We start from the raw sequence: 24,940 nt of genomic DNA on the forward strand, positions 1-24,940 counted from the left end.
CATCTTGAGCAGTTCCCAGGCAGTGTTTATTCACAGCTTGCAGGAGTCAGGCCAAAGGGCTGTCAGAACCCGGCAGTGTCCCGCTAACATGCTGAGGGAGCTGGTGGGTCAGCCAGGAGAGAGGCTATGCTACCAACCACCCCCACTGTAGGGCCCTGGCTCCCCACTCCAGCCCTGTTGGGAGTACGGGCTGGGCCGGTTATGCCAGCGCAGGTCGCCGCACGCTAAGCACCCGGCAACGGTGCCCAAGTGCACCCAGCCCGCAGCTCCCGGCGCTCAGGGCCTGAGGAGAGTCACCAGCGCCCCACCAGGAGGTGGGCTCTGGGGAAAGCCAGGCCAGCCTGGGGGTATAGCTGGGAGCTGGGCAAAGCTTCACCACAGGCCCTGCCCTCACCTGAGTGCCAGGCTGGCCTGCCCACATCTTGCCAGGGACCTTCCTTCCCCCAGCAGGGCCCAAACTCCCTGCCCTGAGCCCAGCCTGTGCCACTGGGGAGTCTGGAGTGGAGACCGAGGCAGCAGGGCAGACGGACACCCCCTGGAAAAGCCTCATCGCCCGCAGGGCCATGGGCAGAGCCGCCACTGAGGGGCGGCAGCAACAGCCCCCAGCAATTGCCAGGGCAGCAGGGCCTCTGCTCCCTGGCACCCTGTATGCCACACAACAGTGTCAAAGAGACCCCCCAGGAAGAGGGGAGGCCAGGCCAGGCCCTTGGGATACAGTAGCCATGCTGGGGCCTTGCATACAGGACACCGGGCCAGACATACAGGGCAGCATGCAGCCAGCTCCTGGGCTCAGACATCAGCCCCGGCCAGCAGAGACTCCAACACCCCTGGCACTAGGCACAGTCAGCCAGGAACCACTCTGTTGGCCGGGGAAGGGGGAGGCGGCTCAGGGCCGTGTCGCACAGCATAGCTCCTCTGGGCATGTGGCTGGCTCCCCACTTGGTCCATGGCATCCCGCAGCCAAGAACCTTTCTCTCGCTTGCCCTTGGCAGCCTCAGGGGAGGAGACCAGGCCCAGCCACTGCAGCACAAACATCCTGTGGGGAACGGCAATGCCAGCTCCCTCGAGGAGTCACGTCACTGCACTAAGCACCCTTTCCTGGCACCCCCTTCTCCAGCACTGCAGACAGAAACAGCTCTTCTTCCCTTCCCAGCCTGTCCCCACCCACCTGGCATCTCCCATACGCTATGGAGATGTGGAGTCACTCCCGCCTCTCAGCCCGTGCTGCCAGCTCCAGAGCCCACTTGCTCCATTTTCAAGCAAGCCCCTTGGTGCAGCTCCCTATACACATCTGCACCACGCCCTCTTAATCCTCCTTCATACCCCCTTTGGGGTGATGCCTGCAGAAAACACTTGGGTTATACTGCTCGCATGCAGAGAGCATTGCCCGTCCCGCTGCCCTGCCTCAGTCCTTATCACACCACCTTGCTCTTGTCTAGCAATTCTCATCAGCAGATCTCCACATGCTTTACAATGGGAGGTGCTATCATTATGCCCATTTTACAGATGAGGAAACTGAGGCACCAAAGGGAAGTGACCTACTGCAGATCCCGCAGTCCAGTGCTCTAGCTGCTGCCTCCCCCATCTGTCTGCACCATCTCCTGTTTCAGACTGTGAGCTCCTTGGGGCAGAGACCATCTTTCTGTTCTGTGTTTGTACAGCCCCTGGCACTAGGGGTCCTGTCCAGGATTGGGGCTCCTAGGCACTACCGTAATACACCTAATAAATAGTAACACTGCCTGCTGGGATGGAGGGGACCACCAGAGAGGGGTGCCAGTGCCTATCCCCCACCCCCACGATATGGAGCGGTCCATCCCCCTGGGGACAGCGTGGAGGGGCTCCGAATCAGCAGAGGCTGCTGCCAGGGCCAAGAACAGGAGCTCCGATTTCCCTGGGCATGAGCGAGTTCAGCTACCGCAAACTGACAGAGACACACACACACACACACACACACACCCCCAGGTGCCCAGAGCCGAGTGCGCTGGTAATGCCACATATGGCTATGTACAAGGGGTGCCATCCCTCCCTGGCCAGGAGCACAGAACAACCGGCTCCATCCTCGGGCAGTGAGTTGCTGGCAGCCGGGGGCAGGGTGCCCAGCTCCAGGGAGGCGGACACAGGGAGGGGGCTAGGATCCAGATGTAGTTGTGGCGAGGGGGGGGTTTCAGACTGCAACCTTGGGGGGCAGCTCCCCGGCGCTAACACTGATCCAGGAGAAGGGTCATGCATGGGGCCCACCTTGCCTAAGCGACCGCTCTCCCTGCCCCAGGCGCTGGGACTGGCTGGGCAGCCAGGCGCTTCAGGGAGTATGGCGCAGAGGGCTGGAGAGTGCCCCTCCACTGCTCACAATCTCAGCTTCGCAGGGGCACCATGTCCCAGGAGGAGTCGTAGTGCTGGACACGGCAGACCCAGCAGAGCCGGGCGCTGCAGCCGCACCCTGGCCCCAGGCTGCCACTGGGGAGCAGCAGGGCAGGCCTAAATGAGCCGTTTGGTGGCAAGTTCTGCAAAGCCACCAGCAGTATAAGTCCCCTCCCCGAGGCAGGAGAGGAAGCATCTGCAGAGGTGCTATGGAGGTCACACGTCGTAGTTGGGCAGGTAGCTGTAGGCAGGGGCCCCGCCTGATGGGGGGCTGCAGTTACACGGGAAAAACCAGCAGATCACAAAGCCTGGAAGAGGAGAGAGGAGGGGAGGGGAGAGGAGATCAGTGTGGGCAGGGAGCCCAGAGGCATCACAGCACGGCCTGGCCCAGACAGGCTCAGCCCCGGGACCTGCCCTAGCCCACACAGGCTATTCAGGTATAGTTACCCTGGTGTCACCCTTGGGGGGCACTCGTTTGGGTACAAATGTCCTGGTAGGGGATCAGCCTGGGATCTAGGTTATGGTCACACCTTGGCTCACACCAGTCTAAATTCCCCAGGAAGTACAAGCCCTCAGGGCAGCCTCAGTAACTGCCCCCCCCCCCCGAGGAACCCCAGCCCACCCTCCACCTGGCCCGGTCACGTACCCCGTCCAAACACCTCCCGCAGCAGCGCGATCTTCGGCTTCCGGGTGTGAGCCACCTCCCGGCGTGCCTCCTTCAGCAGCCGGTTCCGCAGCTGCTCGATCGGAGTCTCATCCATGATGATAGAGACCACCTGAGAAACAAGAGGGGAGCCTGACGCACTGTCCAGCCCTCCCAGGGAGAGAGGTGTGTGGATTTACAGCTACACTCCTAGAATCATAGAATCATAGAATATCAGGGTTGGAAGGGACCCCTGAAGGTCATCTAGTCCAACCCCCTGCTCGAAGCAGGACCAATTCCCAGTTAAATCATCCCAGCCAGGGCTTTGTCAAGCCTGACCTTAAAAACTTCCAAGGAAGGAGATTCCACCATCTCCCTAGGCAACGCATTCCAGTGTTTCACCACCCTCTTAGTGAAAAAGTTTTTCCTAATATCCAATCTAAACCTCCCCCACTGCAACTTGAGACCATTACTCCTCGTTCTGTCATCTGCTACCATTGAGAACAGTCTATAGCCATCCTCTTTGGAACCCCCTTTCAGGTAGTTGAAAGCAGCTATCAAATCCCCCCTCATTCTTCTCTTCTGCAGGCTAAACAATCCCAGCTCCCTCAGCCTCTCCTCATAAGTCATGTGTTCTAGACCCCTAATCATTTTTGTTGCCCTTCGCTGGACTCTCTCCAATTTATCCACATCCTTCTTGTAGTGTGGGGCCCAAAACTGGACACAGTACTCCAGATGAGGCCTCACCAATGTCGAATAGAGGGGGACGATCACGTCCCTCGATCTGCTCGCTATGCCCCTACGTATACATCCCAAAATGCCATTGGCCTTCTTGGCAACAAGGGCACACTGCTGACTCATATCCAGCTTCTCGTCCACTGTCACCCCTAGGTCCTTTTCCGCAGAACTGCTGCCTAGCCATTCGGTCCTCTCTCAACAGGGGGCGCTGTGGGGAATAGGGCAGGGCGCTGGTTGTGGAGGGAGCTCCTGGCTACTCCAGCCCTGGCCTCTCCCAGCAGAGGACGCTGTATAGGGGCGCTGGCTGTGAGGAGCTCCCAGCTACTCCAGGCCTAGAATCTCCCAGCAGGGGGCGCTGTAGGGTATAGGGTATGGGCACTGACTGTGGGGGGAGCTCCCAGCTACCCCAGTGCTAGACTCTCCCAGCAGGGGGTGCTGTGGGGGATGAGGCATGAAGCCACCTGGTGTGGTGCTCCTTGAAGACTAACCTGGTCATAGAAGATGACGGTAACGAAGACCCCGAAGAGGATGGACTCCACCAGCAGGACAATGCAGTGAGCCCTAGGGGGGAAGGGAGCAGTCAGGGCCCAGCCTGCTCAGGCATCCCCAAGGGCAGGCTCAGGTCTTACTACTGAGGATTCTGGCCCAGAACCACCCACCCACATGTCATAGGCCCTGTACTGATGACAGCCGCTGGAGAGTTGACCGCCACATCGGGGAAGAGGCTCTGGGGGCAGAAGACAGAGAAGCCCTGTGGCTGCAGAGTCCCAGAGGGCCCTGGCACACAGCAGTGACAGCCTGAACCTCCAGCTGGCTATGGGCTTGGTACAACACCCGGCTCCTCTAGCACCTCATGAGGGGACTCAGGGCCACTCCCTCCCCCACAGCTCTATGGGGCAGGAACTCAGTGTCACCCATAGGGAGCAGGGCTGAAATGGAACCCAGGTGTCCTGCCTCTAGGACCTCTCCTCCCCTTGCTGGGATCTGCCTGCACCCAACAGCCAGGGACGGGGGGAATCAGGCTGTGACCCCTGCACACTTACATCTGGACGTGGTTGTTAGAGAAGCCTCCAGCCACACCTTCCATCTTCCCAGGGAAGCTCCTGTCTACCGGCCACAGCCACATGGTTAACACCAGCCCCATCGCATAGAGACTAGCCAGCCCTGAGACAGAGCCACAGGTCAGCGCAGGCCAGAGACAAGCACCCTGGCCCTGGGCTTGGGCCAGGCTCAGAATCCCCCACCCAGGCTAAGGCCAGACAACCTGGCCAGGAGGCAGCCTCGGGGAAAGGGCAGGTGCCGGCTGCGGCAGAGCCGAGTTCCGGAGTCACAGCCCCAGTTAATGCCCTTTGATCTCACCCCACCTGCCCTGCGAGGGCTGCCCAGGGCCCAGCCGCTCACCATTAACTGCTTCACTCCTGACCACCCCATCCCAACGCTCACCCCGGGTGGGACAGCCAAGCCCCCCTGTCCCCAGGGTCCTTTCAGCTTCTACACATGGAGACGTCAAGGGGGAGCAGGGAGTGGAGCCGAGGGAGGGCAGGCGGTGGCTAAGGGGCTGGTGTGGGGTCACACAGGGAGCAGAGCAGAGCGTGGCAGTGGCTGGGGGGTCATACAGGGAGCAGAGCAGAGCAGAGAGCGGGCAGGCGGTGGCTATAGGGTGTCCCACAGAGAGCAGAGCAGAAGGGGGTAGGGGTTAGGGGTCATGCAGGGAGCAAAGCAGAGGGGGGCAGGGGCTGGCAGGCAGGGGATGGAACAGGGGCTACGCAGGGAGCTGGGGCATGTAGCACTGCCAGCTCACGCCAGCCAGAGCGTCCCCCCACACCCAGCTACAAGCTGGGCTTCCTGGGTCCTCCCGCCCAGCCTGCCCTTGGCCGTTGCTGCAGAAGGGCTGTAGGAGGCGCCAGGGAGACGCTCACTCCAGCTGGCCAGCTTCCTACGGTGCAGGGCTGTGGGACCAGAGTTCCTTCTAGTGAGGGACAGAAGAACAGCAGGGGGCTGGCAGGATGGCAGCAGCCAGGGACCCACGGCGGGGGAGGGCACAGCTCTATGCTGGTGCTGCATCCCCAGGCCCACATCAGAGCTCCCTACAGCCGGCTCCCCCCGGCTGGGCAGCCACATACCAGTGTAGAAGAGGAACTGGATGAAGTATTTCTGGTTTAACTCGCCAACGCAGTTGTTGATCCTACAGAGAGAGCACATGTCTGGTCAGGGTCAGCAGAGTGGCATCGCCTGCAATGGCTGGCGTCAGGCACCAGGTGCCCCGTCCCTGACCCTCCCCGGCACCTGCACCCAAGGACAGCAAAGCAAAGCCCCTGTGGAGGGTCGGTTCCACCTGCCAGGGACAAACAGCCCTTTCTTGGGGGAGGGCAGCTCACAGCAACAGGGCAGGCAATGGAGAATCCCACACCCCCCGGGAAGTTCAGGGACACCCACTGAGCTGAAGCAGGCCCGGGACCCTGGGGTTAACACCTTTCTCCCAAAGGGCACCCAAGGATTTGGAACAAGCCCGAGCACTCCTCCAGCAGTAACACAGCTCCCCCTAGTGCTACCCTGAGGCATTGCCTCCCCCCTCACGTCCCCAGTGCCACTGCCAGCAGCCTCAAGGTGGCGCCCAGCCCTGCCCAGCTCAGCTGATGTGGCCAGAGAGGACTCTGGCAGGTGCCACTGCCCTGGGGACAGAACTGGGATTCGCAGGCCCCTCCAGAACAGCATATCCCTGGAGAGATCCCAGAGCTCTGCTTCCACCTGCGAGGGCCTATGCACGCCCCCACCTCGGAGCATCGCCCCCAGCACAGGGGACACCTCACCTGGGGGGCAGGGAAGCAGAAGGTGAAGCTGCAGGTGGTGGGAGAAGGGAGTGAAGGGGGCTGCACCGCACAGACCGCGGCCACAGCAGGTTTGCTCTGCAGCAACAGGCCCAACAGCCATGGCAGGGCCCACAGGGGGAGCCAGGGTCTCTGCACGTGCCCCCCTCTCCTCCCTGCAGCTCGCATGGGTCAGCGCTGTTACCAGGCCCCCAGTGCAAGCTGCAGGCACCTTACCAGGGGCAGTGGTGATCCATGCGGCGGACGCAGCGGTGGCAGATGCGGCAGTGGTGCGCCCGTGGCGGGCGGTACGTCTCACAGCGGTTACACACCGTCCAGTCCTCATTGCTCTGGGGAGCAGAGAAGAGAACTCTTAGCTGCAGCCCTCCCTGGGATCCTGGAGACCCGCCGGAGCAGGCACTGGCAGAGGTAATGCCAGGGGCCGGGAGGACAGGCGGGCCAGCAGCGATGGGCATCACAGCAGTCTGGGGAGTCCAGCACTGGAGCAGCAGGAGCCATGGGGCAGGCAGTGACAGGTGGAGCTGGGGAGGGGAGGGAGCCTAGACAGCCCCAGCACTTCGATAAGCCCTTGGATTTTGCAAATAAAAGCAGAAGACGGGAGTCTGGCTCCCTCCCCACGCAGGTCCATACAGGCTGGAAATACTCTGGGTTTTTGCCACTAGGAGGCACCTTTGAGCAAGGTAAAAGGGCTGTGCAGGCTGGAGAGGAACACGGGAGAAGCCCCTGAGATGCTCAGAGCTGGACAAACTAAAGCCCTGGGGCAGGGACTTAGGGACCAGTCCCAGCTTGGCAGGGAACTGACCATCAGGCCTGTCACCAGCATCCCGGAGCCCTCCCCGGGCAAGTGTCTCCACTGCGGAGTTTTGGGCCCATGCACAGCAAGTGCTGTTGGCAGAGTCACTGGGATCGCTGCATGCCCAGCCCTGGCATTTGCTCACCTGTGAGCTCCCCTGCCATCTCCCCTGACAAGACACAAAGCTCCACTTCCCAGAACAGCTGCATCAACCCTGGGGGGTTCTCCACAGCCAGCCAGAGCTGGCACCACTGCAAAGGGAACACGGGGTCTGCTGGAAGGTTTGAGACTGACTCCTGCGCTGGCTGACCCAGCAGGGAGCAACCCTTGTGGCTCAGCCATTGCATGGGGTGGGGGGCTTGGCTGCCAGCCCAGCACACGGGGATGGGGGGGCTGTGCAGTCATGCCAGGATTCTGCCATTCCTAGGCTGTAACCTGGCCATGTGCACTCCTGCCAGCTCAGCATCTTCGCCTTGCGTGGGGGGCGTGACCAGCTGCCGAGGTGCTTAGGGGCAGCTGATCACGTAGGGCGAGTCTCCTGCTACCCGAGGCTCAGACTGTCTCCAGCCACAGGGAGAGACGGGGTCATCGGAGAGCAGAAATGCTGCTGCAGCACATGCCAACGGGCCGTCTCCCCTTGCACCCATCTCCAGAGCAACCCTCCGCTCATAACTCCCTAACCGACCCAGCCGCGCAGCCTGTCCCAGAAGGCGTCTCTCCTGGAGCCCCTCGCACCAGCTGGACAGTGAGTTACTCCCAGCTGTGTGAGGCCCAGCAGCCGTCACACTTTAATCCCATCCCAATGCTACTACGCTGATCCATGCACCTAATCCTGAGGCTCCCTAAGCTGCTGGGTTCACTATCCCTGGCAGTGGCTAGCCCTGCCCCCTCCTGCACTAGTGCACTGAGCTCCGTGCACCACTCACCCGCTCGTTCTTGTGAGGCGTGTTGCCGCGCAGGTCAGAGAAGTCAATAGCGGTATCGGGCAGCGGGACCATGCCTGGGAAGGAACCAGAACAGGAGACAGTGAGGGGGCTCCAGCGGCAAGCAGGGCACAGATGGGCCACGGCACCACGCGACACCCTGCATGCATGGCTCTCAGGTCCCCAGGTTGCCCTGGAGCCAGCTCAGTGATTGCCTGGGCTGGGGAGGCTGTGGGGAAGCTGGAGAGATGGGAACAAGGGGGAGCAGCCTTGTCATAAGCATTGAGTTGTACGTAGCGATCTGAGAGGGAAAGTGCCCAGTGGCCGCAGCTCTTCCCTTACTGCACGTGCCCAGAGCTGGCTGATGCCAGGCGAGGCGCGTAGGGTCTCTAAGACGCTCTGTTCACTCCTCATTTCCAGAGCCTCTGAAGGGACCAGGACGCCAAGCAGCAGGTGGGTGAATTCCAGTTCCCCCTCCCAGGGATGGCTACACGTCACCTCGCCACGGGAGATAGTCCCACGTCCGACCCCATGTCAGACCCATGGCTCTAGGGTTCCCTGTCACAGAGGGGGCTAAGTCAGGGAGTCTTAGCTCCAGAATCGCGTGCCAGGGACACACCACCATGCTACCCCTGACCACCCCAAAGCCGTGCAAGATGCCACTCGCTACCAGATGGCACTGACAAGTTCACATGATTCTACCTGTGACAAAATAGCCTGGGGTCACTGCAAAAGCAGCAAATCTCCAGCATTCAGCCCACACAGAGGGCAGAAACCTGGAGTCTACCAGGCTCCCACTCCAAAAACTAAAGCAGAGGTGCAAAACAGGGGAATGTTTGTAGTATGTTTATGAACAAGCAGCATGACTCAGTTTCCCCACTCATTTTGTATTGCTCCCCACTGGGGCTGAAGGGGTTAATTTCTCCCCCAGGACAGAGGAATAAGAGAGGCTGGTGTGGATGTGCCCACATGCACGGGGAAGGCCTTGGAGAGAAAACAGGTGCCTCGGGGACCGGACAGTAACAGTTACCACCCGGGATCTGAGGCAGTGGAACCTGTGAGCACAGCGGGGCTGCAATGGGGACAGACACAGCAGGTGCCAGGAGACTAGGCTCATGCACAGGGACAGACACACAAGGCCAGAGTGCGACCCAGACACAGAGATGGAAACCCGGAGGCTCCAGGAAAAGGGAAGACGACTGCTAAGATGGACTTCGACTGAAGCTTGGCTTTCCCACTCAAACCTGCACACTTCAATCCTGTACTCCAGGTGATGAATACCTGCCGCTTGCTATGACAACGCTGCCCTGCGTCACTGAAGGCACCTGCTGGTTGCATCACCCGTGAAGGGCTAAAGGCACTAACAGGAGTCTGAACTCATCTGGACTCACTGGGAAGCCACTGTAAGAAACAGGGGGGCTGTAGCCCAGAGGCCCAGGCTTGGAGTCAAGGGCCACATGACTCATCCTTGAATAAAGCTAAACCCAGGGCCTAGCAAATAACAGGAACGCTCCCATGAGAGGCAATGTAAAGACTAGGGCATCGAACCCCCTGTACATCCATGACACCCTACTTCCCTCCTATGGCCAGGGACAGAACCCAGGAGTCCTGGCCCCTAGTCCCCTCCTCTGCTGGACCTAGGGTTCTTTCCACCTGCTACTTACCATCTGGATCCTACAAGGGGCTCAGAGAGAGAGTGAATCAAGCAGCCCTCTGACATCCCCAGAGTGACTTTTGGGGTCCACACAGGTAAGTGAACATAATCCCAACTGCACCATCCCCTACCCACTACTGACATAGGCATGCAGGTGGGGGGCGGGAGCCGCCTGTCATCATCATGCCTCTCTGCCGCTGCTAAGCCAGCCCAGCCAGGCTAGACTCAAAGGACACCTGCGGGTCTAGTGAGAGAAGACAGAGACGGCCCTGCAGGAAGGAGCAGGACCTTCTCATCGAGCGTTTCAGCCAGAGAGCCCAGACACCTCTACAAACAGGGGCAGTATCATTTCCATTTCCATTCCCACCCTCTCAAGAGAGAGGCGCAGCGTGGGGCAGGGACCGTGCAGCAGGGCAGCGACAGGACCAGGGAAGGACCTCAGTTCTCACTTCCAAGCTCTCTGCCTGAGCCACTAGGCCACCGATGCCTCCCCAGTGTGGGCAGAGGAACAGCCGATGATGGGTGCTTACCTGGATCAGCAAAGACAGCTCGTGTGTGACAGGCCAGCAACAGAAGGACAATGAGGTTAAACATCACAGCATGGAACGGACACCAGAGGCTGGCGTAAAGGGAACAAGGAGAACCAAACCTGTCAGACACCGAGCCCAGGAACAGGCTCCCCAGGGCTATTTTAGACTCCGTTACGAACATCGGCGTCTGCGGTCACACAACGCCAGTGTGCGAGGCCTTTATTCTGGCTGCCGTGGCAGTAAGTTAAAAATGCTAAATATACATGGAAACGAATCGAGATTATCCAGAAAGTGCTCCTAACCCTGCGCACGAGGGCAGGGCTGAAGAGCTACGTGCAGAGCAGTCTGGGGAACGGCAGTGAAGGGGGTAGAAGTATGAGAAGAGTCTAGGGAAGGGTGTAAACCCCAGGGGCGAGGGGGGACTGGCAGACATGGAGGAACCGAAATGGCAGATTTATCAGCCTGTGCAATCACTGAGGGTGGGGGCTGGCACAGGCAAAGCCTCCTCACAGCTCCCTGAGGACTGGAGACAGCTCAGCAGAAACGGGTCAGCTGGCACCTCCCAGACCTGTCCATTCCACCAGCTAGGGAACTCTTCCAGCTGGGTCACACTGGATACTCCGACAGCAGCTGGGGATCACATTACGTGTGCACTAAGCCCAGTCCTAGAGCTGTAATCGGCACCACATGCCCCAGGCCAAGTTACCAGGCAGAGGGAACAGACACTAGAAAGGGAACCATGTTCTGAGCAGCTAGAGATTCCTCCCCTGTTGTTTGGTGAATCCCTCACTGCTCATTTAGCCCACATGGCCTGGGTGGGAGACACCCCCGGTCTGCACTAGAGCTCAGACCCCAGGCCCTGCTGCTGGAAAGTCAAAGGTGGCTGCAAGCTCTTCTGCGACATGTCTAAACCCTGCTCAGCCTGACTGCTGGTCCCTGGACGGCCAGTGACACCTGAGATGCAGCTGAGTCAGGGGTGGGGAAGCTTCTGCACCCTCCAGTGGCACAGAAGTGACAGCTGCATGTTGCCGACCTAGTTTGGGGGGAGCCGGGGTCAGCCCCGGGGGTCTGAAGAGGGAAGGAAGGGAGCTGGCAGTTCCAGGCTGTGGCTCCTGGCCTGTAGTGGTTCTGGCCCCTGCAGGGGCAACGGAGGGAGAACACACATGGCAGGGACAGCACTAGCCAGACAAACCAAACTCAGAATGATGCTGATCCAGGGACAGGGGCTGGGGCAGGTGCTCAGGGAAGCTGGGTTCAATCCCCGGCTCTGCCAGACGTCCCATGTGACCTTCGGGGAGTCGCTTCCATCTCTCTGAGCCTCAGTCCCCGTCTGTGACCCAGGAACGCACCTCGTCCATTAGACACCAGCTCGCGGAACTGGGAGTGGCTCTGGCAGCGCCTCTGTCCCTCGCCCTGCCTGGGAGCAGTGCAGCCAGGTGTCGGGGGCCTAGTGACCCCTGGCAGGGGGGCATCCCAGGGACCCAGCACCCCAGAGCAGAGCTGCAGGGGACTGACTCACCCTCAGAGCCATAGGAAGGAGGGTACATCCCAGAGGGGCACCGCAAAGCCATCCTGCCCCGCCCCCCTCTGACCCCGCCCCCAACTACCTGGCCCCGCCCCTCTCCAGACTCCGCCCCCGCACCGGACTCCGCCCCGGCCCGGGCCCCGCTACCTGCCCCGGAAGCCCGGCTGCAGCAGGATGTGGGTCAGGATGACGTAGTCGGCGTAGGCCACGCTCAAGTAGGTGAGCAGCAGGCAGAGCGCTCCGCACGGGTCCCGCCCGCAGCGGCCCGGCCCCGCTACCCCCATGGCCGCCGCCGCCGGGGCCCGGACACAGCACCCGGGCAGCAGCAGCCGCGGCTCCGCCGGCTGGGGGCGGGGCACGGCCAGGCGCCGCCCCCCCTCCTCTCGCCCAATCGGAGCCAACGCCTTCACTGATGTCATGGCGGAGGGCAGGGACGCGGAATGGGGGGGCTGCCTGTGTACCGTTTCCATGGAGACGTGGGAATTGGATCCCCGCCGGGGGTGGGGGGCCCCGCCCGAGAGTACGGGGGGAGGCTCCGAGAGGGGCTGGAGGGGAGGGGCTGAGGGCACGGGGGTCAGACCGGGGGGGGCGATGCGCTGCGACGGTGGCAAGGCGACTGGGGGGGGCAGATGGGGTGACAGTTACCCCAGGCGGGGGGAGCCGCCTGCAGTGGGTGCAAAAAGAGGGGGAGGGGCAGGACGGTGCAGCGCGGCCCCCGCCTCCCTGGGCTGTGCGGCGCGGCCCCCCCGGGCGTCGCAGTGCCCAGACCTGGCGGCTCCTCCCTCTGGCTGGTGCCCTGGGGCCCGGCGCTGAGCTGCCCCCGCAGACTGGATGCAGGGAACCACTTTACCCCGAAATGAGCGTGGCCCGCACTTCAAATGGCCCCTGGGTGCCGGTGCCTGCACCCAGCCTGCAGCCGGTCACTGCTCGGCCTTCGCTGGTGCCAGGCCTGGGCCGCAGTGATGCGCTGCGGATGGAGAGTCACTCCTTGAAATTATTTACTGCAGAGAGCGTTTTTATGGCTCTGAGCAGGGCATTGACCTTCGTTACCAGGCTGCAGCTGGATGTCATAACTGTTTAATTGATATCTTGAATAGCAAATTGTCATTAGAAATATTAATAGTTGCTAGTAGAGCGATTTTTCTGGTTTGGTGTCAAAACTTCAGTGTCCTTCGATCCGGCAATGAGGATTGCCTTTGTCAACTGGCCAACACCCTAGTTCTTTTTCATATGTCTCCACCCCTGTGTAGAACTTGGTTTCCAAGTATTCACCGCAGGCCTGATTTTTAAACTTTGAAAGCACTTAGATGCTTTTTAAAAATCTGGCCTTCAGGGCACTGTACTATCTTGTATGAAATCCTTCTCAAAGGCGACATTCTACTGTAGTTTTTACTAAATGCAAGTATATGACCCCAAGATGGATTGACACCCACAACGATTCAAAAATCATGAGTTAGACACCCAAAAGTCATGAAATTAAAATAAATAAATTTGGGATTTTTAAATTTTTCCTTTTTGTTTCTGAGCTTTGTACTTTTGCTGTTACCTCACCCAAAGAATCCACATACCTAAAACAACTGTACATTCCTATAACATTCCTTTATGCTTTATTACTTGTTGCACACATAAATGTTGATTTTTCTACTGAGTTGTTTATATTTCTAACTGCGTATTTTAATTTCATAGCCTTTTATGTATGCTACATATTTTGTTATGATACCTTTCAGTGATAGTCTTCATTCTTACAAGTTTACTGTTCTGTGCTGCCAAAATCAAGGATTTTTTCAGATAAATTATCCCGTTACTCCTTTGCATTGATTGGGCGGGGGGATGTCACTCTGTCTGGAGTGGCTCATGTACATGGGCCTACTTTGGGGCAGACTGTCAAAAGCAGGGCAGACACCCCAAACTAGTGGGTGTATGTTCTATAAATAGATTTCACCAAGCCAGTAACACAGTGATCCAGGAGTTCATATCTAACAGGCTTAATGTGGAGTCACAGACAGTCACCTTAGACTCTCCTGTCCCATCTATCTGGCCATTTCTGGCCAAGACAAACTGGACTTTGATAAATGGTCACTTATACCAAAAATCACAAATATTCCAGGTTGTGGGCCCAATCCCAAGAGACCAGTCACCCAGGTCAAATTGCATTCTAGATCTTACATCAAAGACAATGCTCGTAGCCAATTCTATAGTAAACTATCAAAAGGTTTATTATCTAAGAAAAAAATGAGCGTTATTGAGAGGTTAAAACAGGTAAAATATATGTACAGGTGCATCACTGTCTATAATTGCAAATGGTAGCAGATATATAGTAATTTGCCAGTTTCCCAAAAGTCTCTCAGGGCTACCCAGAATAACTCTGGGGATCTCCATCTTCTTGTTCAGTTATTTTGCCATTTAAGAGTGCAAACAGTCCAGAAATGCAGGATCTTTCCCTGAATTCACACTTATAGCTTCTTCTCACAGAAAACAGGCTGACAGGGTCACCACCCATGTGAGCTCTTTCTTTCTTTGGTGGAGAGAGAGGAGAGTTTGATCTCTGATTATCACACACAGTGACCACTTACCTTCAAATGAGCACAAGTTAGCACTTGCCTGCTAAAGTTCTTCATTTGCATTCCACAAGACTTCTTTCTTGGTTGATGGGTTATTTAGTTACAGGGGTATACACAATGTAAATGTTTGCTGCTACATTATAACAGGATACAGGTAAGTGAAAACACTACATGTAACATCCCGTTAGTTTTCATGTCATTTAAATACCAAATACGCTCTTAAACATAGAACAATCATTTTGATCTATGCTAATACATAAGTGAATTGGCCTGCGATTTTGGCATAAGTTGGCACCCACTGTGCTAATGTCACTGGGGACATAGTGCTGACCTCACTTAGTTTGCCTTTTGGTGAAACGAAAGTGCCTTGTCTTCACTAGAGAGAGAAGGTGGGTAAGGCAGTGAGTAGCTTTTATTGGATCAACTTCTATTGGTGAGAGAGAAAAGCGTTGTCTTTGCTCTGTTTTTGCAGTGGGATGGGTAATGTGCATTACTTACCCCATGGTAAAACATGGTAAAAACACACATTTTCTTAGCACTGAGGACACAGACTTTACTGCTGACTCAGATGTTAAATTAACCATTATTATACATAGCTTGACAACTCTCGCACGCTGACTGTTTGGTAACACTGCTCCTTTGCCAGCAGATAAATTTGCATTTGAATGTCTGCAGCCCCCAGTTTGTGTGGGTGTCCTGGAAAACCAGTTAAAACATTTTCAACAGAAGGAATTGACAGAGACTTTTCCCTCCTCAATTTCACTTGTTCCCTTCCCTTATGAAGGGGCTTGCCTAGACAGTGTGGAACTAAAGATATGAAATGAATGCACATAAGCTATAATGCCTTAAACCCTTGTGTGCATACTTTTGTTCTAAGAAAAGTGGCCTTAGTTTTGACAGTGGCAGTCAAGGAAGCCATAGAAGAGTGTGGGAGTCCTTCCTCCCGAACACAATTAATCTTCAGGCCTTTGACCTGTGTTGAACACTTTTAAAGCCTTGTAGAGTCCAGGTGTGTCCCCCATTTGATGTTTTAAGTCCAAAGAGAAAGAGCAAAGCAGTGGGGCACTCCTCTGAACTTCCCTGAATGTTCCCCTAGGTAGAAAAGCCTTAGTAATATTGCACAGGTATCCATTCTGGCCTGACACAATTTCAATAAATTACAATTAAAGATGATCTCATGCCTTCTCTCTGCCCTGTGCTGGTCAGGACACCTTTCCTGAGCAGAATGAAGGCCTGATAGTGTCATGGTAGATTCTGCTGTGCACAGAGCGGGTTTTGGCCTAGTGGCACATTGATCTCCTCTAAAAACAATGCGTATAAAGTGGTGGCACTCTTCTCCCATTAGAATTAACCAATTGATCCATGCCTTTGGTGCTTTAAAGATTCCTCTTTGATCTCAGCCTCTCCCTGCTCACTAGCCACACAGGATATAAACCTTGCTCTTTTACCAACTATGAGCTCCCAGGAAAATGTAACTTACAAACACAGCATTGTCTGTTATACCTTTCTTCCATTCTGATGGTAATATTAATGAGTCCATGACTGCGATATCCACAAAGGTGTGAGGACACAGTCTGATAGGTGCAACAAAAATATTTGGGGTTCACTTAAAACATTGTGATATTGTGTTTCAGCACACATGCAGAGTGCAGCACTGATCACCTGGCCCAGAAACAGGGTATAGCAGTTACTAGACAGGCTCTGTGTTTGTTTTTGAAGCTGCGTAGGATGGTTGGTTTCATTGTAGACAAACCACAAAGCAGGTTGCTCCCCATTTACTCACCTTCTCACTGAGCCAATCAGAACTCCAGGGAGGAAAGGTTATAAATATATCTGCTGAAGAGAGCCCTGTGACATCAGAGGTTGGTCAATGCAAGAGCATGCCCATGAGTGCTGTGAGGGATGGTTTTGCTGACAACTCTGAGAAATGTTTTGAAAAGAAGGAGTATGCTGACATTCTTATGAAGCTCTGAAGAAGCCAGGCATGGACACTACATGGCATGGACCTGTTCTAGAGTCATAGAAATGCAGGGCTGGAAGAGACCTTGAGAAGTCATCTCATCCAGCCCCCAGCACTGAGGCAGGACCAAGTAAACCTAGACCACCCCAACAGGTGTTTCTCCAACCTGTTCTTGAAAACCTCCAGTGTTCTTGAAAACCACAGCCTCCTTTGGAAGCTGTCACGGAGTCACCAGGCCAGTGCTCTGGAACTACTCCATACAAAGCCAGTCAGGATTCTGGTTTGGCATGCCTCCTCTCTCTGAGCATACTGTTGCCAGGGCAAGAAGCTTACACAGCTTCGACCTTCCGGGGTCTGACCTCGGAGCATTCAGCATTCCCTTCCACACCATGTGCTTCCCACAGCAAGTCCTGCCAGGCAGGGCTCCTGGGGAAGCCAGAGGAGGAAGAGGAAGCACCCCAACTCCTCAGTCAGCAGTGACTCTCAGCCAGCATGTAGAACAGAAGGGTTTATTAGCTGACAGGAACAGAGTGTAGAACAGAGCTTGCTATCACAGAAATCAGGGACTCCATCTTGGGGAGTCCTGGGCCAGGTGGCCTGGACTCCCCCTCTTCCAGTCCCCCAAGCAGATTGCCAGCTTCCATCAACGCAACCTCAGACACCCCCATTGTTCCTCCTCCTTGACTTTGTCTCGCTTCCCGGGGAAAGAGTCACCTGGTTGCAACCCCCTTCTGGGTCTCAGGTTAGGAAGGGCACCAGCCATAGCAGAGGTGCAGACTGCTGGAGCAGCCTCACCTGCCCCTGAGGTCTCAGCCAAAGTCACACACCCCTATTCCCACACCAAGATATTGATGCAGAACACAGAGAAACTGAAGCACACACAGTATTCATGCAAAACAGTAAAACTCACATAGGCTCAACAGTAAGACCCACATACACCATAACAAGGGAAAATCCCCACTTCGTCACAGAAACCTGTTCCAGAACTTAAATACCTTTATAGGTGGAAAGTTTTTTTTCTAATATTTAACTTAAATCTTCCTTGCAGCAGACTAAGCCCTTTACTTCTTGTCTTGTCTTCTTCAGTGGACATGGAGAACAATTGCCCACCATCCTCTCTATTGATAACAGCCCTTACCATATTTGAAGACTGTGATCATGTTCCCACTGAGACGTCTTATGTCAAAACTATCCATGCTTATGGCTTGTCTACACATACGACGTATGTAGTGCTTTAGTGAAGACGCTACTACGCTAATGGGAGAGCTTCTCCCAATGGCATAGTCAATCCACCTCCACGAGAGGCGATGCTGTCTACACAGCGGGTTAGGTCAGTATAACTATATCACTCAGGGTGGATTTTTCACACCCCTGAGCAATGTAGTTATACTGATGAAAGTTTGTGGCATAGACCTGGCCCCAGTTTTTTTAAAGCTTTCTTCATAGGTCAGATTTTCTAAACCTTTTACCAATTTTGTTGCTCTCCTTGGGATGCTCTCCAGTTTGTCCAGCTCATTCCTAATGCATGGAACCCAGAACTGGACACACTACTCCAGCTGAGGCCTCACTAGTGCCGAGTAGAGAGGGGACAATACATCCCATGTCCTACATATGACACTCCAGTTAATACATCCTAGAATGAATTAGTCTTTTTTGCAGCTGCATTTCATTGTTGTCTCCTATTTCATTTGTGATTCACTATGACACCCAGACCCCTTTCCAGCAGTACCACCACCTAGCCTGTTATTCCCCATTTTGTAGTTGTGCATTTGATTTTTGCTTATTCAGGGCACGGCTACACTTGCAAGTGTAGAGCGCTGTGAGTTAAACCAGCCTTTGGAGAGCGCAGTGGGGAAAGCGCTGCAGTCTGTCCACACTGACAGCTGCAGGCACACTGGCGTGACCACATTTGCAGCACTTGCAGTGGCATTGGGAGTGGTGCATTATGGGCAGCTATCCCACAGAGCACCTCTTCCCATTCTGGCGCTGTGGCTTGTGGGAAGGGGGTGGGGGGTGCGGGGCATTCTGGGTCGTGTCCCAATGCCCCGCGATGCATCACTTCGCATCCCAGCAATCCCTGTGCTTCCGTGCACAATTGGCGCCATCTTTCAACGTTTTTTGTGCTGCACGCTCTGCCTTCCCTTTCCGTCTGTGGGAATGGAGCCCAAACTGCTGAGGAATAGGCTGACGAGTCTCACCAGCATGTCATGTTTGGCAGTTGAGTTACTGCTTAAGATCCAAACTGACAGTGAGGACTCCGACGATATCGACTCGAATAACGCAAACAACACGAGTTTGCTTGTGGCATTCACGGACATGCTCACCAGCATGGAACGCTGTTTTTGGGCTCGGGAAACAAGAACTGAGTGGTGGGATCACATCGTCATGCAAGTCTGGGATGACGAGCAGTGGCTGTAGAACTTTCGGATGAGAAAAGCCACTTTCATGGGACTGTGTGAGGAGCTCGCCCCCACCCTGCGGCGCAAGGACATGAGATTGAGAGCTGCCCTGCCAGTGGAGAAGCGGGTGACTATTGCAATCTGGAAGCTGGCAACTCCAGACAGCTATTGATTGGTCGCTAACCAGTTTGGAGTGGGAAAGTCGACCGTTGGAATCGTGTTGATGCACGTTTTTCAGGGCCATTAATTGCATCCTGCTTAGAAGAACCGTGACTCTGGGTAACATGCATGACATTGTGGCTGGCTTTGCACAAATGGGTTTCCCTAACTAAAGAGGGGCGATAGATGGGACGCATATTCCAATTCTGGCACCAGCCCCACCTAGCCTCCGTGTACATTAATCGGAAGGGGTATTTCTCTATGGTTCTCCAGGCGCTTGTGGATCACCGTGGGCATTTCATAGACATTAACACTGGCTGGCCCAGAAAGATGCATGACGCACGCATCTTTCGGAACACTGGCCTGTTCAGAAAGCTGCAAGCCTGGACTTTTTTCCCATACCAGAAGATCACCGTAGGGGAAATCAAAATACCCATTATGATCCTTGGAGACTCCGCTTATCCTTTAATGCCGTGACTCATGAAACCCTACACAGGGAGCCTTGACAGCAGCAAGAAGCGGTTCAACAACAGGCCAAGCCAGTGCAGAATGACTGTGGAGTGTGGTTTTTGCTGTTTAAAGGGCTGCTGGTGCTCTCTGTATGGAAAGCTGGACCTGGCTGATGACAACATCCCCGCCGTTATATCTGCATGCTGTATCCTCCATAACATTTGTGAAGGGAAGGGTGAAAGCTTCACTCAGGCATGGACCTCGGAAGTGCAACACCTGGAGGCTGAATTTGAACAGCCAGAGAGCAGGGCTATTAGAGGGGCCCAGCGCAGGGCTGCAAGGATTAGGGATGCCTTGAGGGAGCAATTTGAGGCTGAAAGCCACCAGTAATGTCTGGTGCCCTGCACAGGGAGCGAAGTGCAGTGGTTCCAATGTTAGGAATCTGTGTTTGCTACGCTGACTTGCAGTGCCTGTTTCTTTCCTGGGCTAAGTATCTTTTACTGTATGTAATAATAAGGAATGTTTTCAAAGCCAAAAAATTCATTTATTGAAAAAAATATTCATTTATTGAAAAGAAACACAACTGCTTGGGAAACAGAAAGAGCAAGAGGGTGGGGTGGGGAATGGTGCAATCACAGATTTGTTTAGGTCCTGTTATCATACTCAGCCTTCCTGGCTGGAGTGCTGTGCAATGAGTGCTGCACTTCAGGATGGCTATACTGCATGGTGATGGGGGTTGAGTGCAGCAGGTAAGAGTCGTAGTTTTCAGGGCTGGGTGGTGAAACTACAGGTGTTGGAGGCCACTGGTGGCGATAAGAACCTGGATGTTGGGGAAAGGGGGTTGGAGGTGACATGGGGGCACAAGGGAAAGAGTTTAGGGACAAGGGCTGCAGGGAGGGGGCGGGCGTGGTAGTGCTCCGCCTGCATGGCTATGAGCGCCTGGATCGGGTCCGCTTGGTGCTCCATGATGCTTAGCAGCCGCTCCGTGCTTTGCTGCCGGAGCTCCGCGCTTTTGTGCCAGCGATCCGCATTTTGCTGGCAGATCCTCCTTTCACTCTCCCTCCACTCCTGCACTTTTAGATTCTCGTTAAGTGACTGCTGCATTACTTCATTCAGCATGTCTTCTTTGCTTCTACGTGGCCTCTTCCTGAGCCTTTGCAGCCTCTCGGCCGGTGATAACACAGATGGCTGAGATCTCAAGGTTACATCTGTAAAAGCAAAATGCAACACTTAACAGAGGCAGCATTGTTCACACCAGACAGAGCAATGATTCCCCTGTACTTAAGGAGGGCAAGCACAGTCTAGAAAATAGCATAATTTGCCCATCCCAAAGCAAGTGCACATAACCCATGGGAGCCCCAAAATGGTGAGTAAGCACAGGGTCAAGCGTGACTGATTGTTTCATGGCTGTACTGTCCTCTGGGTTTCTGTGCCTTGGGGAGAGCTAATAGTGGCAGGGGCCCCCTATGCTGAACACTGTCCCCACATTTTCCACAGGAGTTCATCCTGGAAGATATCTCACTGCTGAGGGTGACCTGGGAAGCAAGGGAGGGTCTTCTACTGCAATGCGGCTTCCGCCCTGGCCCATATGCAGCTTGCCTCTGTGCAGCAATGGTCCCCATGCCCCTCACAGCACAGTGGCGCAGACAAGTTAGCCTGACTGGGACGAGGACCACAGTGGTTCTCCAGAGAAACCTGCTTGAGCACATTGCCCTAGTTCTGGATGAGACCTTTGAAGAGATCACTGAGGCCGATTGCCGCAATGTGAGAGAGCACATCAATGCTCTGTTCCACATCTAGGCATGCATTCAGCCCTAACCCTCCTCGCACCAAGATCCCACACCAAATAACTTCCTTCCCAAAATAAAAGCCGCTTACCGGGAACCTCCTCTGGTGTTTGTCCTTCCCAAAGCATCGCCCGCCACGACTGGCTACCTTCTTCCTGGCTTGAGAAAGAGCTCCTGGCTGCATGCGTCTAGGGATTCCGGGGTGCTTCCTCCACCTCAGCACCCTCACTCACGCTTTCCTCTTCCTCCTCCTGCCTTGTTGAACTGGGCTCTGAAGTGTCCGTGGTGGTACTCGGCATGGAGGTGGGGTCGCCACCAAGTATCGCATCCAGCTCTTTGTAAAAATGGCAGGTCATGGGGGCAGCACTGGAGCGGCGGGTGGCCTCGCGGCTTTGTGGTAGGCGTTCCGCAGCTCCTTCTCTTTAACCCTGCACTGCAGTGCGTCCCAGTCACGGCCCCTTTCCATCATGTCCCTTGATATCTGCCCGAAGGTATTGTAATTCCTCCGGCTAGAGTGCAGCTGGGCCTGGACAGCTTCCTCCCCTCAAACACTGATGAGGTCCAGCACCTTGCCATTGCTCCATACTGGGGCTCGCCTGGCACGTGGAGGCATGGTCACCTGGAAAGATTTGCTGAGAGCACTCCACGCCTGGCTGAGCAAACAGGAAGGGGATTTTGAAAAATTCCCAGAGAATTTAGCGGTCGGGTCTGACAGTTGGTCACCTGAGGGCAGGGCAGCAGGGTTCAAACTGATGACCAGAGTGGCTAGAACAGGCATTGTGGGACACTTCTACAGGCCGATCAAAGCGCATTAACAGACCAGGGCATCCATACTGGTGCCGCTGCGCTCCAGCGGGGGCACATCAAACGTTAGTCCACTCGCCGAGGTGGAGTACCAGGAGCGCTCTACGGGCCTTGTCAGTGTGGACGGGTCGTGAATTAGAGCGCACTGGGCAGCTTTAATGCGCTCTAACTCACAAGTGTAGCCATGCCCTCAGTGAAGTACTTGGCACTTGTCTTTTTTGAATTTCATCTTGTTGAATTCTGCCCAGTTCTCCAATTTGTCCAGGGTGTTTTGAGTTTTAATCCAGTCCTCCAAAGTGCTTGCAAGCCCTTCCACATTGGTGTCATCTGCCAATTTTATAAGCATACTCTCCACTCCATTATCCAGGAAGTCATTAATGAAAATATTAAATAGTACTGGACCCAAGACTGACCTCCGTGGGACCCCATTAGATATGTCCTCCCAGTTTGACAGTGAACCATTCATAACTACTCTTTAAGTATGGTCTTTCAACCAGTTGTGCACCCAGTTTATAGTAGTTTCATCTGGACCATCTTTTTCCAGTTTGTTTATGAGACTGTCATGTGGGATTGTGTCGAAAGCCTTCCTAAAATTAAGATCTATCACATCTGCTGCTTCTCCCCATTCACTAGGCCTGGAACCCTGTCAAAGAAGGAAATTAGGCTGGTTTAGTATGATTGTTTTTGACAAATGCATGCTGGCTATTTCTTATAACTCTATTAGCCTCTAGATAGCAGTTCTCAAACTGTGGGTCGGGACCCCAAAGTGGGTTAAGACCTCATATTAATGAGGTCACCAGGGCCAGCATTAGACATGCTGGGACCCAGGGCTGACGCTGAAGTCTGAGCTCCACCACCACATGGGGCGGCAGGACTCGGGATACGGCTGCCTCTCCCCCAACTCGGGGCAGCAGGGCTTGGGCTACACACACACACCCCGCGGTCACATAGTAACTTTGCAAGGACCAGGTCTACCTGTGACTCCAATCTCTTTGAACAATGAAACCACTGAATCAGTTTCCAGCTTTTGCTATCTGGGTTCTATATTTACCAGCTCCTCCAATTCTCACATGGAGGTTCTCCATCGGATTGGCATCGCAGCATCTGCCATGGGCTGTTTACAACTAATATGGAATCAACATAATCTTAGTGTGACACCCAAGTTCAGGCTTTATTCGAGCTGTATCCTTCCCACACTGTTATATGGCTGCAAAACATGGATGCTACGCAGCGTAGACTGGGCAAAGCTGGAGGCTTTCCACACAAAACGTCAAAGTAGTATATTGGGCATAAAGTGGAATGACTTCATATGTAATGCAGATGTTTATGGTCGCTCGGGTCTACAGATTACTGGGGCCAGTGTCCACAGGTGGCATCTTACGCTTTTCGGACATATCGCAAGGATGCCACAAGACGTTCCAGTGAACGCCGTTCTCCAGGTGGCTTGTAACATCTGTGATAAAATTCCACCAACCGAGGGGTAGAGGCAGACCCCCTATTACATGGGTTCATCATGTCTGTTCTGATGTTGGACTCTCAGGCCGTCAAGCCATTGTGGTTGCGCAGGAAAGGACCAAATGGCAAAGATAGCTACGGCCGACTGTCTGGCTAAGCACTGAAGAAGAGAAGACACGTGCACTGTTCCCCTCTGGTTCGTCACTCCCAAAGGTGTGAAGCCAGCCCTGCAGTTAGGAGCTAATTTTGGCAAACGAACTCCACGCAGTTTGCACCCCAGAGACCTTCTTGGGGTAAAAATAAACAAAAGGTTCATTGTATAGAAAAATCCCAGATTCCAAGATAAAAGAGCAGAGGAAAGCGACATGTACAAGTTACCCAGAAAGTGAACAAAAAAGACACAACCTCACTTTCAAATTAGATTTTACCTACTGCCCTAGGGAGGACCCAGCGTTCACAGACAGCTCCCACCTTCCACACTGTCCCTCAAGTGCTGGATGCTTTGCTTCAAACCCTTTCCATTTTAAAGGGGATTCGGTCACTACAGATATTGAAAGTGGGGCAGTCTCCAGTTGTCTTAATGTCTTTCCATTAACTTTAATGGTCCAGGGCCATTGCTGCCTTTTCCTGGTTGTATAATGGATCCTTACTTGTATCTGGTGTTGTGTAAACACCTGCCTTGGGAGGCACCCCCTCCTTGCTGTCAGGTATATTTGAAATTGCGTACAGATTTCTACGTATGTGAATACATAGATTCATAATCAGTCTGTATACATATCTTATAATGACCATCAAGGTTGAATATTACAAGCTTTCATCACATGAATGTATATGTATAGGGAAAATGAACTGAATATTGACACTATTTTCCACATGCAGTGGTGATCTCAGCTGATATCTCACTCCTGAGGGTAACATGCTGTAAGGGAACAGCTCCTGCATGCATCCGGTTGCAGACCACGTCCGTATGCTGTTAGCTTGCGTGCTGCAATGGTACCTGCTGAAGTAATTGCTGAGTGGTGTAGAAAAGTATCCTACCGCGATGGAACAAACAAGGCAACCCTCCCCAGAAACCTTTGACAGAGGATTGCAGAGTACCTCCATGAAAGTTTGCCCAAGATCTCTATGGAGGATTCATGGGGCATCCCAGTGCACACAAACAAACTGTTCTCCAGGGTCCTCTCTGCCAGAATGAGAAGGGGAATGAGAAGCAGATGGTGACTTTACCTCCACTGGTTATTTCACTATCTCTTCTAGCATGATTACAAAACAGTGAATGAACAGATGTGTCCCTGCAATATCAAAGCAAATGGCATACTTACCTGAGGTTTCTCCCCTGCATCAGGCTCACCCGTGCTGGACTGTAGGGACTG

At 54.5% G+C, this 24,940-nt stretch overlaps 1 protein-coding gene across 2 annotated transcripts; it reads right to left on the reverse strand.

Moving 5' to 3' along the window:
* Positions 1-12,339, reverse strand: LOC144279778 (palmitoyltransferase ZDHHC3-like). 2 transcript variants are annotated; one of them, XM_077841427.1, is made up of 9 exons: positions 12,140-12,339; positions 10,468-10,556; positions 8,287-8,360; positions 6,784-6,896; positions 5,863-5,924; positions 4,783-4,903; positions 4,228-4,300; positions 3,005-3,134; positions 1-2,666 (listed from the first exon to the last, which is right to left on the reverse strand). In XM_077841427.1, the coding sequence occupies exons 1-9, from the start codon at positions 12,274-12,276 to the stop codon at positions 2,575-2,577; spliced, it is 891 nt and encodes a 296-aa protein (XP_077697553.1). In that variant the 5' UTR covers positions 12,277-12,339; the 3' UTR covers positions 1-2,574. The 2 variants fall into 2 exon arrangements, with proteins under 2 accessions (XP_077697553.1, XP_077697554.1); XM_077841428.1 differs by lacking the exon at positions 12,140-12,339 and adding an exon at positions 11,987-12,037.
* Positions 12,340-24,940: the final 12,601 nt, after the last annotated feature.

Source organism: Eretmochelys imbricata, chromosome 24 (assembly GCF_965152235.1).
Source record: "Eretmochelys imbricata isolate rEreImb1 chromosome 24, rEreImb1.hap1, whole genome shotgun sequence".
Lineage (NCBI taxonomy): Eukaryota > Metazoa > Chordata > Testudines > Cheloniidae > Eretmochelys > Eretmochelys imbricata.